Consider the following 14,247-nt stretch of genomic DNA (forward strand, 5'->3'; position numbering starts at 1 on the left):
ACGCGGAAGCTTTATACCGATTATCCGAGCACCCCTATTTTGACTGTAGAACAGGCAATGAGATGAATATTGGGCCCTGCGAAAAAAACAACACGTTTTACTCATCATTCTGCAACTAGCAGTAATATAGACAGTTATCAGAACATGATGAGCCAGTCTCACCACCGCCATGGGGCAAACGCAAACTTCCGTCATGAGGCGATGGATAGTTCATCAGCACGCCTTGTTAGCAAGGCATGATAACGATAGCATCCGTGTGTCTTGACGGAGCACATAGTCCTGAAGGCCATAGAGGTTAAGACAGGGTAAGAAACGAGACGCGAAGTTCGACATCCAAACATCGTCTACGACGCCCATCATTCATGGCTCGCGAAAGCAAGACCGATGGCAAAGCGAAGCTCATAGCGTACGTTCAGCGGTTGCATTACATGCACTGATGTAGGATCTCATTTATTTGTCCTCGCAGCGTGACGGGGCCCACAGGAGCGGGTAAGACGACGGTGAGCCGCTGACAGTGATCGGAAAGAATAGAAATATGCTAACCGCTTTAATGACGCGCGGCTCTTCAGTTCATCAACGCGGTATGCGGTTCCCATCTTCGGGTGGGGACCAGCCTTCAGTCGTGTACCGACAAGGTGCAAACGGCATATTGCAATATCAATGGGGAAAACATCACCTTGATTGACACCCCCGGGTTCGATGATACATACAAATCGCAAGCAGACATCCTGAAGGACATAGCCGATTTTCTAGAACAGACGTACGTATCATCTGAGCGACGGAGCGCGCATACGCTGAGAAGGAAACTCATGCTGGACAAACACAGGTACGAAAGGGGCAGGAAGCTATCTGGCGTCATCTACATGCATCGCATATCCGACTACCGCGTAGGCGGCATTGCCCGCGAGAATTTTCGTTTGTTCTCGAAGATTTGCGGCGAAGGTGCCATGAAGAACGTCGTTATCGTGACTACAATGTGGGAGGACGTGGCGGAGGAGGTCGGGGCGCAGAGGGAGACCGAACTCAGGAGCAAGCCACTATTCTTCAAGGACGCCGTCGACCACGGCGCGCGTATGCAGCGCCTCCTCAACACGCCGCAGTCAGCCCTGGATACCATGTCTCCATTTTTTGAATATGCTCCCAAGGTGCTCCACATGCAATACGAGCTCGTCGATCTCCGCAAGCTGCTTCCACACACGGACGCGGGGACAGAGCTGAAGACTGAGTTGGAGAGACAGACAGAGCAGCACAAACAGGAGTTACAGGAGCTGCAGGTCGAGATGAGCGAGACGGCGGCCCGCAAGGATGCCGCTCACAGAGAGGAGATGGAGGACCTCAGGACAGCGTTCGCCGAGATGCAGAAGAAGATGGAAAAACTTGACAAAGAGATGCAGAAGCTCACAAACAGTACACAGACCCCACGAGGGCGCCCGCAATCGCGTGGTTTCAGAGAAATTCTGCGTAAAGCATCCCACAGCCTCTTTCGGGGACGAGTAGACAATCGGGAGGCTGTGGTGTTTGTAAGAGAAAGAGGTGGAGCGGGATGCCTTAGTGGTGACAATCTTGAGATTTGATCCATGAACGAAGGTAAGTGAGACCTTGCTGTCGTACATACACCCCACTGAATAATGGGTTATGACCTATATTAAACCTCATCACGTAGCCGAAGAGTGTCAGTACGAGAACATACCTACTTCATGCCCTTGTCTGTATTTTAGCGACACGCTTACGCTTTGTATTATGGAATTACCCTTGTACAACGCGAACCTTTTACTGCGCAGATTCATCCTTTCCAAAGATCCATTACTATACCGCTATACCATAGTCTATGCTCGATTGAGTGCACTGTATCGTCTGCTGCTCGCTGAACATGGTGACAGGGTCAGAACGTTGAGACATACCATGATGGATTAAGCCTCAAATCTTCCATCCCGCAGGTACCCTTCGGGGCGCGCGCCCTTGCGATGACCCTCCTGTATCCTGTGGACGTGTCGCACGAGGCTCTCGACGGAGTTCGTCCCAATACCATCTAGGCAGAAAGCCCACCCTATCTTCTCCTGCCTCGACCTCGCGGACGCCGGCATCATCGAGCAACGAGACGTTGACCCCCGAGCCCGTTCCAAACGCGGCGCGCCAAACCTTAATCCGCGAGGCTTCCGACGAATCAGTGTCATTGTGCACGGCTTGGCGCACAACGTCCTTCAGGGCGGACATGAAACGATGGCCCCAGTCCAGACACACACGTGGATCCCAGGCGTTGTTCTTGCCGATGGCCAGGCTCGGTATGTTCATTGTCTGAAACGACTGAAGGGACCGTAACTCGCCGGAAGGTGTGCGGAAGCCCACGATGATTTCCTGTCATACTGTGTCTAGACCTCTGAAATGAGGGCAACAGTGAAAGCGCACCGGAACGCCTAGGAGGAATGACTGGAAGTAAAACTTCAAGAATTTCCTACGCTCATAGTTAGTTCGCAACAGGTCCCAAGCAGATTGGACCTGCGTACTTCTCAAATCGACCCTGGTCATTCGCATTGCGGATCGTAAGCGACGTCTTCAGCTCCACGAGGGACCTTGTATCACCGTTATATTTTCCTGCATGCATGGTCAGCACCGAATACATCGAGTCGGTAGAGTGACCCGACCCCGAACGCAGTCGACTTCGCCTCCAATGATCATAGAATGGTCGCCTAGCGACGACTTCACAACCCCGCACCATTGCACATTCGTATCGACATCACCTCCCCAGCCTGGTGGGTGGCCTCCGAGTGTTTCCTGGGTGCTCGGCTTTGAAGACGTGCACCATGACTCGAAGGAGTAGCCGTAGTACGACTGCAATCTATGGTGCGGCGTCATGTCTTCTCTACAGGTTCGATGCTATTAGAAGCCGCCCTAGCCTGGCACACCGGTTGAGCACCTACTTTTCGACAAGAGCAGCATCTGTCAGATGCTCCTCAAAGTACAAGGTACCATCCACATCCATCACATTCAATTCCCAACGGTCACCTGGACCAGCATATGGTGCTGTTAATATTCTCCCTCGCTAAGTTGATGGCGAACAAACGGCACGTAGTATAAGATGCGACTCACTTCGTCATAACCCCCCTCCACGACACTACGTCCGTGTTCTCTATAGACCATTGTTCGGCGGAATCTAGCGGTGCCATTGTGCGGGCTCGCGAGATCGCCTTGAGCAATCCGTCGATCCTACCCTTTTCCTCCGGTCGTTTCACCCATCGCTCGTAGCCATACTTCAAGTCCGCACCGATCGGAGGGTCGACGTAATACCGTAGAGCCGAGTTCGTGAATACCAGTTCGCGAGAAGGAGTGTAGGAGAATGTTATGAGAGGCACGGGCTGGCGGAAGTGCACGTGGAGGACCGACTCTGTATCTGCGTGGTATCGTAAAGTGCAGTAAGACTGTCCGTCGACACGCTGTCTACTCTGCCTGTCGAATGATTCATCTTCCAGCAAGTCGGAGATCCTTCGTTTGTGGGAGGACATGGCGAGTCCATCTGAGTTTGGCGACCAGATTCAAAGCACGCGAGCGCTAGCACAAGTACGTGTAATGGTCCAAAATTGATCCGGAATCAATTGGGAACCCTGAATTTGACTTTTCGTAAGTAGCAACATCTCGCTCTCAAAAAGCATTACTATCATCTACTACTGGTACTACTGGCATTAAAAGGGAATTAACAGAACACGATTGTGCCGGCACGAGTCTACCAATTGCCAACTCTATCCGAATCAACTCCTCTCTGTCAATCTCATCGGGACCCGGGATAACGAATGCCAGTATATCATTGAAATCGATCTTTAGATGACCTGCATTGAGCGCGAGTAGGCGGCGACGGACATAGTCGACGGCGCGAACGTCAGGATCCGGCTCGACAAGACCAGCACACGCCTTGAGCACCAGCATGTCTCGTTCAGCGAATGTGGGCAAGCAGCGCTGGATGAACCCGAAGTCCACATGAGTGTCAGGGTGTAGTTCCGTGAAGCCGACATCGAAGGTGAACATCCGTACATGCTGGAATGCAGGCCTCTCAAGCTTCTCCGCAAGATGGAGGAGGAAGTGCTCAACCAGGTGGGACAGACCTGGGGAAAGCAATCGGAAGTGCAGCTCGCAGAGTTTTGGGGTTAAGATATTCACGATAAAGGCCAGCGTCCAGAGGAAGCACTGCGGGTCATCCGTTCTTTCTATCCACCGGAAATTGTTCGTTGCCACGTTGTCGATTCCTGCTTCATAACCAAGGTATTTCTTCAGCATACTGGGCAAGGGAAAGACAAAAGACTGACTGGACGCCAAACAGAATCCATAGCCATGCACGAGGAAACGTTCTACCGTCGGCGCATTACCAGCTTCATTGCTTCGACACTATAGTTGACAGTGCGAAAAGGAGGCCCGAGTGTCCATTCATTGCACGCCTTAAAATACCACCACTCCTCTGGATTGATGCAGTAGGATCGACCTGGAGGGGATCCGTAGCCCAACCAGAAATCTCTAAACTGCGTCCGTGGGAATTTCTCGCCTTTCGGGTTGACATACAGCATATCTGTGATTTCCAACGAGCGAAGGGCAGAGAAGGCGCAGATGAAGCGCTTGAAGATGTCAGGTGTAGCGGCTAGAAGGCAACCTATGACGAGCTCGTGGACATGTGGCGCCAGCACTGAGAGCGCCTCGATTGTAGACGATGTGATGATCAGCCCTTGAAGCTCGAGACTGGTCACATTGGGCAGTAGCGAGACAATTCGCCTCAGCTCTGAGTTCTTCCCGAGGACCGGCATGTGGCCACGAAAGTCAATGGTTAATTGACGGAGGTATATTTGAGGTGTACGCGCGCGGGAAAGTCGGCATAGAACGGTCGATATATTCTTCTTCGTGACATGAAGGCGAGGACGGAATATGAGCGGGAGAAAGCCAGATTCCCAGGAGCCACTGGCGAGCAGTGTAGATCGGCCATCAAGGGAAATTCCTATGATTTCATCACCTAAGGGCTGTGAAGACTCGCTGCGCTCCGGAGGAGCATGTTGTTGAATCAAATCCCGTATGAAGCCAGTCATTCGGGAGATACACCAGTTGGTATGCTGAGTGGCGTTAGTAATAAGGCGTCTTGCAGAGGACACAGATGACTCGAGGGTCAAGAGATAAAGCAAGGAACGAGAGTTGAAGATGAAAGTAGGTACTCAAGGTGTGGTCCACGGTATTTATGCACTAGTGACCACGGCCGCTTGAACGTAAAGCCATGACATTAGAATGTGGCCAGAAACGTGGCGCGAAGTCCAAGCTGCGTACAGTATCACGTGGAGATGCGCCTGGTGGCTGCGACCGGGCGCTTGGCCGCACCCTTCAGCTTCATCAGCCACTGCAGCCATACTTTAGATTTCTAATACCAATGGCGGGCTATCTTCGAAGTTGGTTCGCCTCTCCCCAGCCCGCACCCACGCTCAGCGTATCCCCCATCATCGAGAGCCCCAGCCAAAGTGATAGCGTTGACAATGACGACTCCGACACCGAGACAATACACGGCGGCGACACCACAGACGACATTCCGCCCTCCTTCCCTGCTGCCAACAGTGCACAGCGCCTCGCTCCCCCGTCAAACACGATCCCGCGCATACTCACCGATGCACAGCTCATGCCTCCGCCACCCCCGCCTTCGCTCTCGAGCCGGCGGCCGGGGATATCAAGCACTCCTGGCTCCCTGGCTGTTCCGCTCACGACGTCAAGAATCCCCCCAAAGCCGTCCGGAAGGGGGAAGGTGGCGCTGGCTCCGGGACATGGCCCTTTGGACTGGGCAAACTTGAAGAAATCCGGTCAGGATCTGAGAGTGCGTTCTATATCTGCGTCCGCCTCCCCCCATTCATCCTGAACGTACTGCACAGGGCGTCGAATCATTGCTGCGCGTGACGCCATCCATGCTCAAGCAACATAACAAGCGAGACGATGCTTGGTCAGCATTCAATGGCAAGGTGTACAACATCACGCACTACCTGCCATATCATCCAGGAGGTGAGAAGGAGCTCATACGCGTTGCAGGCCGTGACGGAAGCAAACTATTCGGTCAGTTCAATTACCACATTCGCCTCCCTATGTTTGACGCGCGACTGATCGGAGCTTGCAGCGCTGACACATGCGTGGGTCAACCTGGAATACATGCTGGACTCATGTCTCGTTGGCTTCCTCGTAGCGGAATCATAACACTAGCTTATGATGCTGGATGTCACGACCTTCACGATTCATCACACACTCAACACCTTTCCCGCATGCTAATTTATGTAGAGTTGCAGTTTGGTAGACAATATTTGATGGTATACTATGGATTGCCTGAGCGCTAGATGTGAGTGTTGCCAGCATCGACTTTCAGCCGGACAGCGCGGCCGGGTCAGGTATCTAATGTATTATGCATGTCCGAGCAATGATTGCTATAGTTGTCGATACATGAGCTGGATTGCAGATGGGACTAATATACATAGTATGTTGCTTGTGACCAACGTGCTCTATACTGTAAGGAGATGCTAACGATTACCGACACAGCAAACAGAACATACGAATAGTCCGACCGAGGATCATGACTCGGACAGCGACAGCGTGTCCTTCCACCGCTCCGTCACTGGCTCCCCGCGGAACACCTCGTGTAGTACCTCGCGCACGTCCTCCACGTACACAAAACGGATGCCTGTCTTCACGCTCTCGGGTACGTTCTCCTCGATGTCCGGGCGGTTAGCCTCAGGTGCGATGATCGTCTTAATTCCGGCGCGGTGCGCGGCCAGAATCTTCTCCTTCAGCCCACCGACTGGGAGCACCTGGCCCACAAGCGAGATCTCACCAGTCATAGCTAGCAAGCATGTGAGTATGCGAACGTCAAGAACGGCCGCAAAGAGCTCACCAATATCTGGGTTGACTCGTGTTTTGGTAAACAGCGAGACGAGCGCCGTCAGGATGGCAGTACCTGCGCTGGGGCCCTCCTTTCCGATGCTCCCTTCGGGCATATGTAAGTGAATATCCCGGTCCACTAGGAACTGTTCATCCGGCGTCGACGTGATGCCTAGATCATAAGCATGGCTCTTCACCCAGCTCATCCCGATCTGAGCACTCTCCCTGATCACCTCTCCCAGCTTTCCGGTCAGCTGCAAACCACCTTTGCCAGGCATTGTCTGTACGAGCAACCATCAGCCACGAGAGAATTCCTTCTGGCACATGGCTGCTCACCGTCGCCTCGATTGGCATAACAGCGCCAGAGCCATTACCCAGATAGCCCAGCCCGGTGCTCACACCGGGAGGCGGCGTCTTGACATACATCCTGTCCTTGTAGTAGACTGGGGGCCCGACGTACTCCTTCAAGTTCTCAGGCGTGATGCGGACGTGCACTGTATCAGGTACCTTGAGCGGCTTACGCTGCTCAGTTGTGACCTTCCGCTCGCTCGGCTCCTCTGCCTGCTCTTGCTTTGGGACTGCCGTCTCGGGAGCAGAAGGGGTACTTTGGGGAGCGTCCTGCTTCTCGACCGTCTTGTCTTCATCCTTAGCCTGTTGAGAAACGGCAACTTCAGGGAAGGCGTCCTCGCCCAGGTCCTGAATGAGCTTGAGCGCCGCCTTGCGGTAAATCTGACCAAGATTTAAGTATCAAAGTCTAGTGATAGCACACAATCTATCACACACCTTCTCGATGTGCTTCTTCAAATTCCGTACACCACTCTCTCGGCAGTAGTACTTGATGAGCGTATCGACAGCAGCGGGATCAAGCTGGACGTCAGCATCCTTGAGTCCAGACGCCTCTTTCGCCTGAGGGCCGAGGTATTTATCGGCGATGACAGCCTTCTCTTCCGAAACATATCCGCTGACTTCAAGTATCTCCATACGGTCCAGTAGAGGTGCCGGGATCGTGTCGAGAACGTTAGCCGTGCAAACGAAGAGAACCCGCGAGAGGTCAACTGGAACATCCATGCTAGTAGGCAGCTCAGCCACTTGCATCTACCCAATGAAAGAACCAATACTCACTAGTGGTCCAAGAACGCCGTGTTCTGCTCGGGATCAAGCATCTCCAGTAAGGCGCTCGCAGGATCACCATTGATACCCCGTCCAATCTTGTCGACTTCATCAATGAGCACTAAGGGATTCTCCGTGCCAACTCTCTTCAGAGCCTGGATGATCTTGCCCGGTAGCGCGCTATGTCGCATCTCAGTTAGCTAGGCCAAATACAAGTCCACACATCCCAGGCCTACCCAACATAAGTCCGTCGGTGACCCTTGATCTCAGCAACATCCGTCAAACCACCAACCGAGAAGCGGAAGAACTGCCTATCCAGTGCGCGCGCGATCGACTTGCCGATCGACGTCTTGCCCACTCCCGGCGGACCCGCAAGGCAGATGATCTTGCCCTCAACCGTGCCGCGCAGCTTGCCGACCGCAAGGAACTCCAGGATGCGGTCCTTGACGTCCTTCAGCCCATAGTGGTCCTCGTCCAGCACCTGCTGCGCGTGCGCGATGGAGTAGTTCTCTTGCGAATGCTGGCCCCAGGGGATCTGCGTAAGCCACTCGAGGTAGTTCCGAGTTACGTTGGCCTCAGACGCAGAGGGCTCGAGGTGCATCAGCTTGTTCAGCTCCTCGTCGAACACCTTGCGAACAGGCTCAGGCATCATCAGGGCGGCGGCGCGCTCCTTGAACTTCTCGATCAGCTTGTCCTTCCCGTCAGACTCCATGCCCAGTTCTTTCTTGATGCCCTTGAGCTGCTCCATAAGGTAGTATTCGCGTTGGCGCTTCGCAATCTTGCTGTCCACATCGCGTGCCAATTTGCTCTGCAGTTGTGCGTTTATGAGCTCCTTCTTGAGGACCAGCAACGCCTTGCGCAAGCGGTCGTCCACGACCAGGCTCTCCAGCACATCTTGCAGCTCGTTCACGTCACCCGTGGACACTGCGGCGGCAAAGTCTGCGAGCTTGTCTGGCTCGTCAAACACGTTTGACGCTACCTGGTTGATCGAGAAATTGGTAATTTGGTCACGGAATAGCGGATTGAGCTGGGCGATGTCCTTGAATACAGAGACGATTTCCGACATAAACGCGCGAATGTACTGGTCATCCTTGTTGTAGGGCTGCGTAACCAGGTTGTCAACATTGACGACGGATACCGCATAGTTCTGCAGGAAGGACGTCTGGAGGGGCGCTTTATAGCGAATGTCAGTTTGAACTCGAAAAAACGACACGACCTGTGATACCTGGACTCATAGGCTCTGGAGGGGGAGTAGGAAGAGACTCCTCGGAGTCCTCGACCTTTGCACCTCCGCCCTTGACCAACTCCGTAATTCTGATTCGCCGATGCGGGTACAGCACCGCCGTCAGTCCCTCTTCCTTGTCGTCCTCCTTACCGCCTGCCGTAAACACGCTCGTAATCTGGGCGAAGACGCCGACGGGGTGCACCGAGTTTATGTCGCTTATCACGTCGCTGTCCGTGTGCTCGTCCTTCAGAAGGAACGCACCTAGGTACGGTTGGCCTCGGCGCATCATCTCCTTAATGGCAGCAACAACAGCAGGATTCCGTACCACGACAGCCTTGTAAAAACCGGGAAATAGAGGACGCCGCGCGATCGGCAGCGCAAGAACCTGGGGGTATACCTCTGGCACCGACTGCTTAGATATGGATGTTTGCGGAGGAGTTGGAGGATCCGGGGGCGGTGGCGGTGGGGAGCTTGCTCCGTCAGAGGGATCATCGCCTGAGGACGACGATGACGATGACGAGGCAGGAGGGGCAGACTCGGACGGGGGAGCCTGGTCGTCTTGTGCACCATCTAAGCGGGCAGTCTGCGCTTGCGCAGGCTCAACCGAGTTCGCCTGTCCATTACGCTCGACTGCTCGTGGGCCATGGTGTTTAGGGTTCACCCACCTTGGGTAGCGCAATGGTAGCGTTGCCTGGTGGTCGGTGACGAGGGATGAATAGAACGAACGTCGGGACTGTGTGGACGACTGCGGCGCGCGAGAGACTACCCGCACGACTTGACTCGACGGCCCCGGCTCAGAAAACGGAAAAAGTCGGCGACTACATGTTCGTGAGGTGGAAAGGCTGGCAGATTTCAGGCTCCCGAAGACGTTCATGCGCGAGCTCAAGCTTTGCAGGTGCTACACGTCTAGTGTTAGAATAGATACTGAAGAGCTCGGTAAGTAGGAAAGTACCTTGTAGAGGTTGGCCAACCCTGAGGGACCAGCACAACTGAATGGCGGTCGTATGAGCAATGGAGGAACGGGTTGACGCGCACACTCGACTGGCCGAACGCGTCAGACTCAGAGTACCCGCCTTGGTAAGCATCAAGATTTTAAGCAGTTACATAATAATCAGATCTTATCTGCAACGCGATAATCTACCAAAACAGTCATCGCGTCGCACTATCTGAACACATCGGGGTCACTGCTGTACGTCCCAGACCTTGAGCGACGACCCCCATCCTGGAGGCCCTGTCTTGTCGTCTAGCTTATCCCCATGTCCCCGAGCGATGCCTCAGCTCAAATAATTTCTTTTTTGGGTGATGTCTGAAACTGCAAGCCTAGTTCTGCAAACATTCGCACGGTCACGTGCGTGCATTGTCGTCTTCGCTTGAGGGTCTGGGACGTAGTCTCCTGAGAGCAGAGACAATTCCTTCAACCTACACCGGCTCCGGATATCCACGTCTGCTTTCCAGCGCACTGTCTTACGGTAAGGTCGGTATCAATGGCCGATTGCTGTGTTCCCATCACCCGGCATATCACGCATGTGCACAAATAGAGGCAAGCAATGTGTATCCTGTACCTCGGACGTGTCGTGCTGGGATGTTGAGCAAGAGGTCTTCTTCTCGGTGCTCTAGAAAACATCTCTCCATCTGCCTTCATGTACTTATGGTCTGCTATTTAAGATAATTACATGTCTCATATTTTTTGTTTGTGATAATCTGTTGACCAGCTAGCTGCGAGGCTACCACATGACCAGCAGCGCAAGGGTGCTCATGAGGTATATGCCTAGGTTTGAGGTGTTCACAGCAAGGGTTGTCGTTTTATGAATGATAGTGAAACATTTATCTTTCTGTTCTATTTCTTGTACTACTAGCGCCCATACTGGTGCCCATCTTAGCGCTCACCCGCAGGTTGAACATTATGTAGCTTACATAATGGGGTCCGTGCGCACTTTGTGCCTGGTATCGTACCACTACGTTTCCTTCTTTACTAACATGACCACACAGATACAGTGGTCCGTGCATAGCTGGTACTTGTATAAATAGTTGTACCATTAGTCGGTCGAACCCTAAGTTCAACCTAGTTATTCATTCAAGTCTCTGCTCCTCTTCGCTTGGGGTAGTGGTCATTCTCAACTTCCTCGCTCAATCTTCAGGACGACGCACTGTCCATAAGCCCTCGCTCGTCATCTATGAGTCAGGCATCAATATAGGAGTGTAGACCGTTGTATCAAAAGGTCGAACTTTCTAAGCTATGTTCCTAGTTTTACCTAGTCAAACATATCATCCACCATTACGTCAAACAACGCAGTCAACCCGGTTCCTTTGGGACTACCAGCCCTCGCAGTATCACCTCTCCTCCAGTACGACCGAGCAGACCGCTGCTTTGTCACCTCCACGAAAAGGACTCCCATCTACCCTTGAGGCGGCACCTGGTGCCATGCAACCGGTCCAAACCCGCAGGTCATTGCCCATCAAGAACTCGTTAGCTACTACCAGAGACACCCACCTGCTCACCCAGAAGACGTATTCACCATCCTACGGATCGACGTCGAACCTACACAAACAGCAGAAAGCGTGCAGTCACCCATCAACGAACAACCACTCGAACTCCCTGAAGTTCAGTACATCCCCATCGAGATCCCAGACATCGAACTACCACCAGCCCCACCCGCACCAACCAACGCACCGGTTGAAGTCCCTATGGCAACATTCACTCAAGAAGACATTGATCAGCGCATCGCTGTCGCCCTCGCAGCATACCAATCGCAGCAGTCAATGGCCAACCGACCCCTTCGCCTCGACATCCCCGCTCCCGAACCCTTCAGCGGGAAGGCAGAGGACCTCAGATGCTTCATCCAATGTGTCCTCTCCTACTTCGTCACCACCAACAACACCTGACTCAGCGATGAAGCAAAGATTGCCTTCACTGTAGCGCTGATGAGGAAGGATCTGGGGAAGACATGGGCGGACGCGTATTACGAAAAGTCAGCAGGGGGAGTCCAGGTCTATTCCACTTGGGCAGACTTCGTTGCCGCTCTAGAAGAAGCATTCCCTGAGCACGGAATGCGAATCAAGGCACATCAAATCATGATGAAACTGCCTGAACGACAGAGGGATAGGAAGACGGCACTCTCCCTTGGTAACTACGTCACCCACTTCGAGCAGCTGGCATCAAAGGCTCAGCTCAAGGATGCCGAGGTCAATGGCACCAACCGCATTGAGAACGACTACCACACTCTCCACGCCAACTTCGTCAAAGGACTCCCGAAGGAGCTGTATTTTGCTCTCGCAACAAGGGTCACTAGGGATCGACCCAACATCATGAAAGCCTGGTACGACGAAGTTCGAAACACCAACACAGCCAAGCAGGGGGCTCTCATTGTCACAGACACCAGGGACTATGGCGAACCAATGGATATCGACACCGCTGCCGTCGCATCAACCTTCGCCTCCACGTCGGGAGGAAGGAAATGGGAACTAGGAGCCGTTCTCAACGAGGCTGATCGGAAGCTCCACAGGGACGGGAACCTGTGCTTCTACTGCCACATCAAGGGTCACAGCGCCAAGGATTGCTGCAAGAAAGCAGCCGCACGACAAGGGGGTGGGAGGCCGAACCAGGGAGGATCTGGGAAGGACGACTTCCGCGCCAGAATCAAGACACTCTCTGCTGACGAGAAGCAGGAGCTGTACGAAGAACTTACAATGGAGGATTTTTGAAGGGGCAGGGTGAGCTGACGCAACCACTGCCCGTATCTGTTTCACTGTCCTGTGTAATTCTAGTAGTCCAAAATGAACGCGCTCTGCACATTCTGATTACTGTGGGATGAAAAGACGTCGAGGCGCGCGCTTTCATCGATAGCGGCGCAACTGGAATCTTCATTAGCCCGAGATTTGTCCGAGAACATCGACTTCGGACAGAACCTCTTCCCCGACCCATCCCCATCTTCAACGTGGATGGAACTCCGAACAAAGAAGCACTTATTACGCGAAGAGCTCTCTTATCTTACAAGATAAGCGGAGAACCCCAATTTGTCAAAGCCTACATCGCCAGCATCGGCAAGGAAGACATCATCTTTGGCCATACCTGGCTCAAGCTCAAAAACCCCAAGATAGACTGGAAAACCGGACGAGTTGAGCTAAACCACCGGTGGACGAAAGACGAGACCAGGGCCTGGAAGATGGACCTGTACCAAAGGCGAGTGGCTCGGCTAGAACTGAAGAAGGCCGTAACTACCCCACTCCCAGAACCAACGGAGGACGAATTCGTTGTCATCTCCACCTCGGAGCACGCAACCCTTCCCAAACGAAAGACTAGTGGCGCAGCAGGATATGACATCTCTGCTGCGCATCAACTTACCATCCCTGCCCGACGACGAGGCCTGGTCAGCACCGATCTTATCATGGCTATCCCCGAAGGACACTACGGAAGAATCGCACCTTGATCCGGCCTAGCACTAAAGGAAATTGATGTCGCTGCAGGAGTAATCAACTCCGATTACCGAGGCAAGGTCTCAGTCCTGCTGGTCAACAACTCCGAGCTCCCGTTCACCATCAAAACTGGCGACCGAGTTGCCCAACTCATCCTTGAAAGGATAAGCACCCCACCAGTAACGCTAACCGACTGCATCGACGAAACAGAACACGGGGAGGATGGGTTTGGGTCAACGGGTATTGCGTCCATCGAAGAACAAGCAGAGGACATCGACGACGATGAGTTCATCATTTCCTACTTATCAGGAACACCGATGATCACCAAGTACGAGAAACAGGAATCCTTGGCAGTAAGGGATGTTCCGCTCAAGGAGCGACTCCCCGAACTCTCGTCCAGCTACAAACGACTCCACAATGGCATGATCTGGAAGATCCACCACAACATTAGGTGAGTCACAACATCCACCGAACTTGCAGCCTCGAACGCCCAAGGCAAGACAGAAAAAATGCTACCACAGATGGTACCATCCTACCTACACGATCTCCTCCCCGTCTTCGACAAAGCCACTGCTGCACGACTTCCGAACCACACTGAGTACGACCACGAAATCAACCTCAAGGAG

At 53.3% G+C, this 14,247-nt stretch overlaps 4 protein-coding genes across 4 annotated transcripts; 2 read left to right on the forward strand and 2 right to left on the reverse strand.

The window, feature by feature from the left end:
• Nucleotides 1–362: 362 nt before the first annotated feature.
• On the forward strand, nt 363–1,574 carry POSPLADRAFT_1049908 (hypothetical protein; the record flags this gene model as incomplete). The annotated part of the gene is made up of 4 exons (XM_024479868.1): nt 363–406; nt 467–500; nt 570–760; nt 827–1,574. 4 exons carry the CDS (start codon nt 363–365, stop codon nt 1,572–1,574), a joined length of 1,017 nt encoding a protein of 338 aa, XP_024334493.1.
• Nucleotides 1,575–1,917: 343 nt separating this feature from the next.
• POSPLADRAFT_1049909 (hypothetical protein) lies at nt 1,918–4,784 on the reverse strand (the record flags this gene model as incomplete). Its single annotated transcript, XM_024479869.1, has 7 exons — nt 1,918–2,355; nt 2,407–2,452; nt 2,505–2,592; nt 2,739–2,836; nt 3,088–3,511; nt 3,723–4,267; nt 4,342–4,784. 7 exons carry the CDS (start codon nt 4,782–4,784, stop codon nt 1,918–1,920), a joined length of 2,082 nt encoding a protein of 693 aa, XP_024334494.1.
• Nucleotides 4,785–5,392: 608 nt separating this feature from the next.
• Nucleotides 5,393–6,198, forward strand: POSPLADRAFT_1155871 (hypothetical protein; the record flags this gene model as incomplete). The annotated part of the gene is made up of 3 exons (XM_024486996.1): nt 5,393–5,827; nt 5,883–6,060; nt 6,122–6,198. The coding sequence occupies 3 exons, from the start codon at nt 5,393–5,395 to the stop codon at nt 6,196–6,198; spliced, it is 690 nt and encodes a 229-aa protein (XP_024334495.1).
• Nucleotides 6,199–6,425: 227 nt separating this feature from the next.
• Nucleotides 6,426–10,293, reverse strand: POSPLADRAFT_1067762 (hypothetical protein; the record flags this gene model as incomplete). Its single annotated transcript, XM_024482223.1, has 8 exons — nt 6,426–6,835; nt 6,887–7,154; nt 7,210–7,602; nt 7,657–7,942; nt 7,996–8,163; nt 8,220–9,156; nt 9,209–9,873; nt 10,244–10,293. 8 exons carry the CDS (start codon nt 10,291–10,293, stop codon nt 6,567–6,569), a joined length of 3,036 nt encoding a protein of 1,011 aa, XP_024334496.1. The 3' UTR covers nt 6,426–6,566.
• Between the last annotated feature and the right edge of the window lie 3,954 nt (nt 10,294–14,247).

The sequence above is a fragment of the Postia placenta genome (genome assembly GCF_002117355.1).
Source record: "Postia placenta MAD-698-R-SB12 unplaced genomic scaffold POSPLAscaffold_17, whole genome shotgun sequence".
Lineage (NCBI taxonomy): Eukaryota > Fungi > Basidiomycota > Agaricomycetes > Polyporales > Adustoporiaceae > Rhodonia > Rhodonia placenta.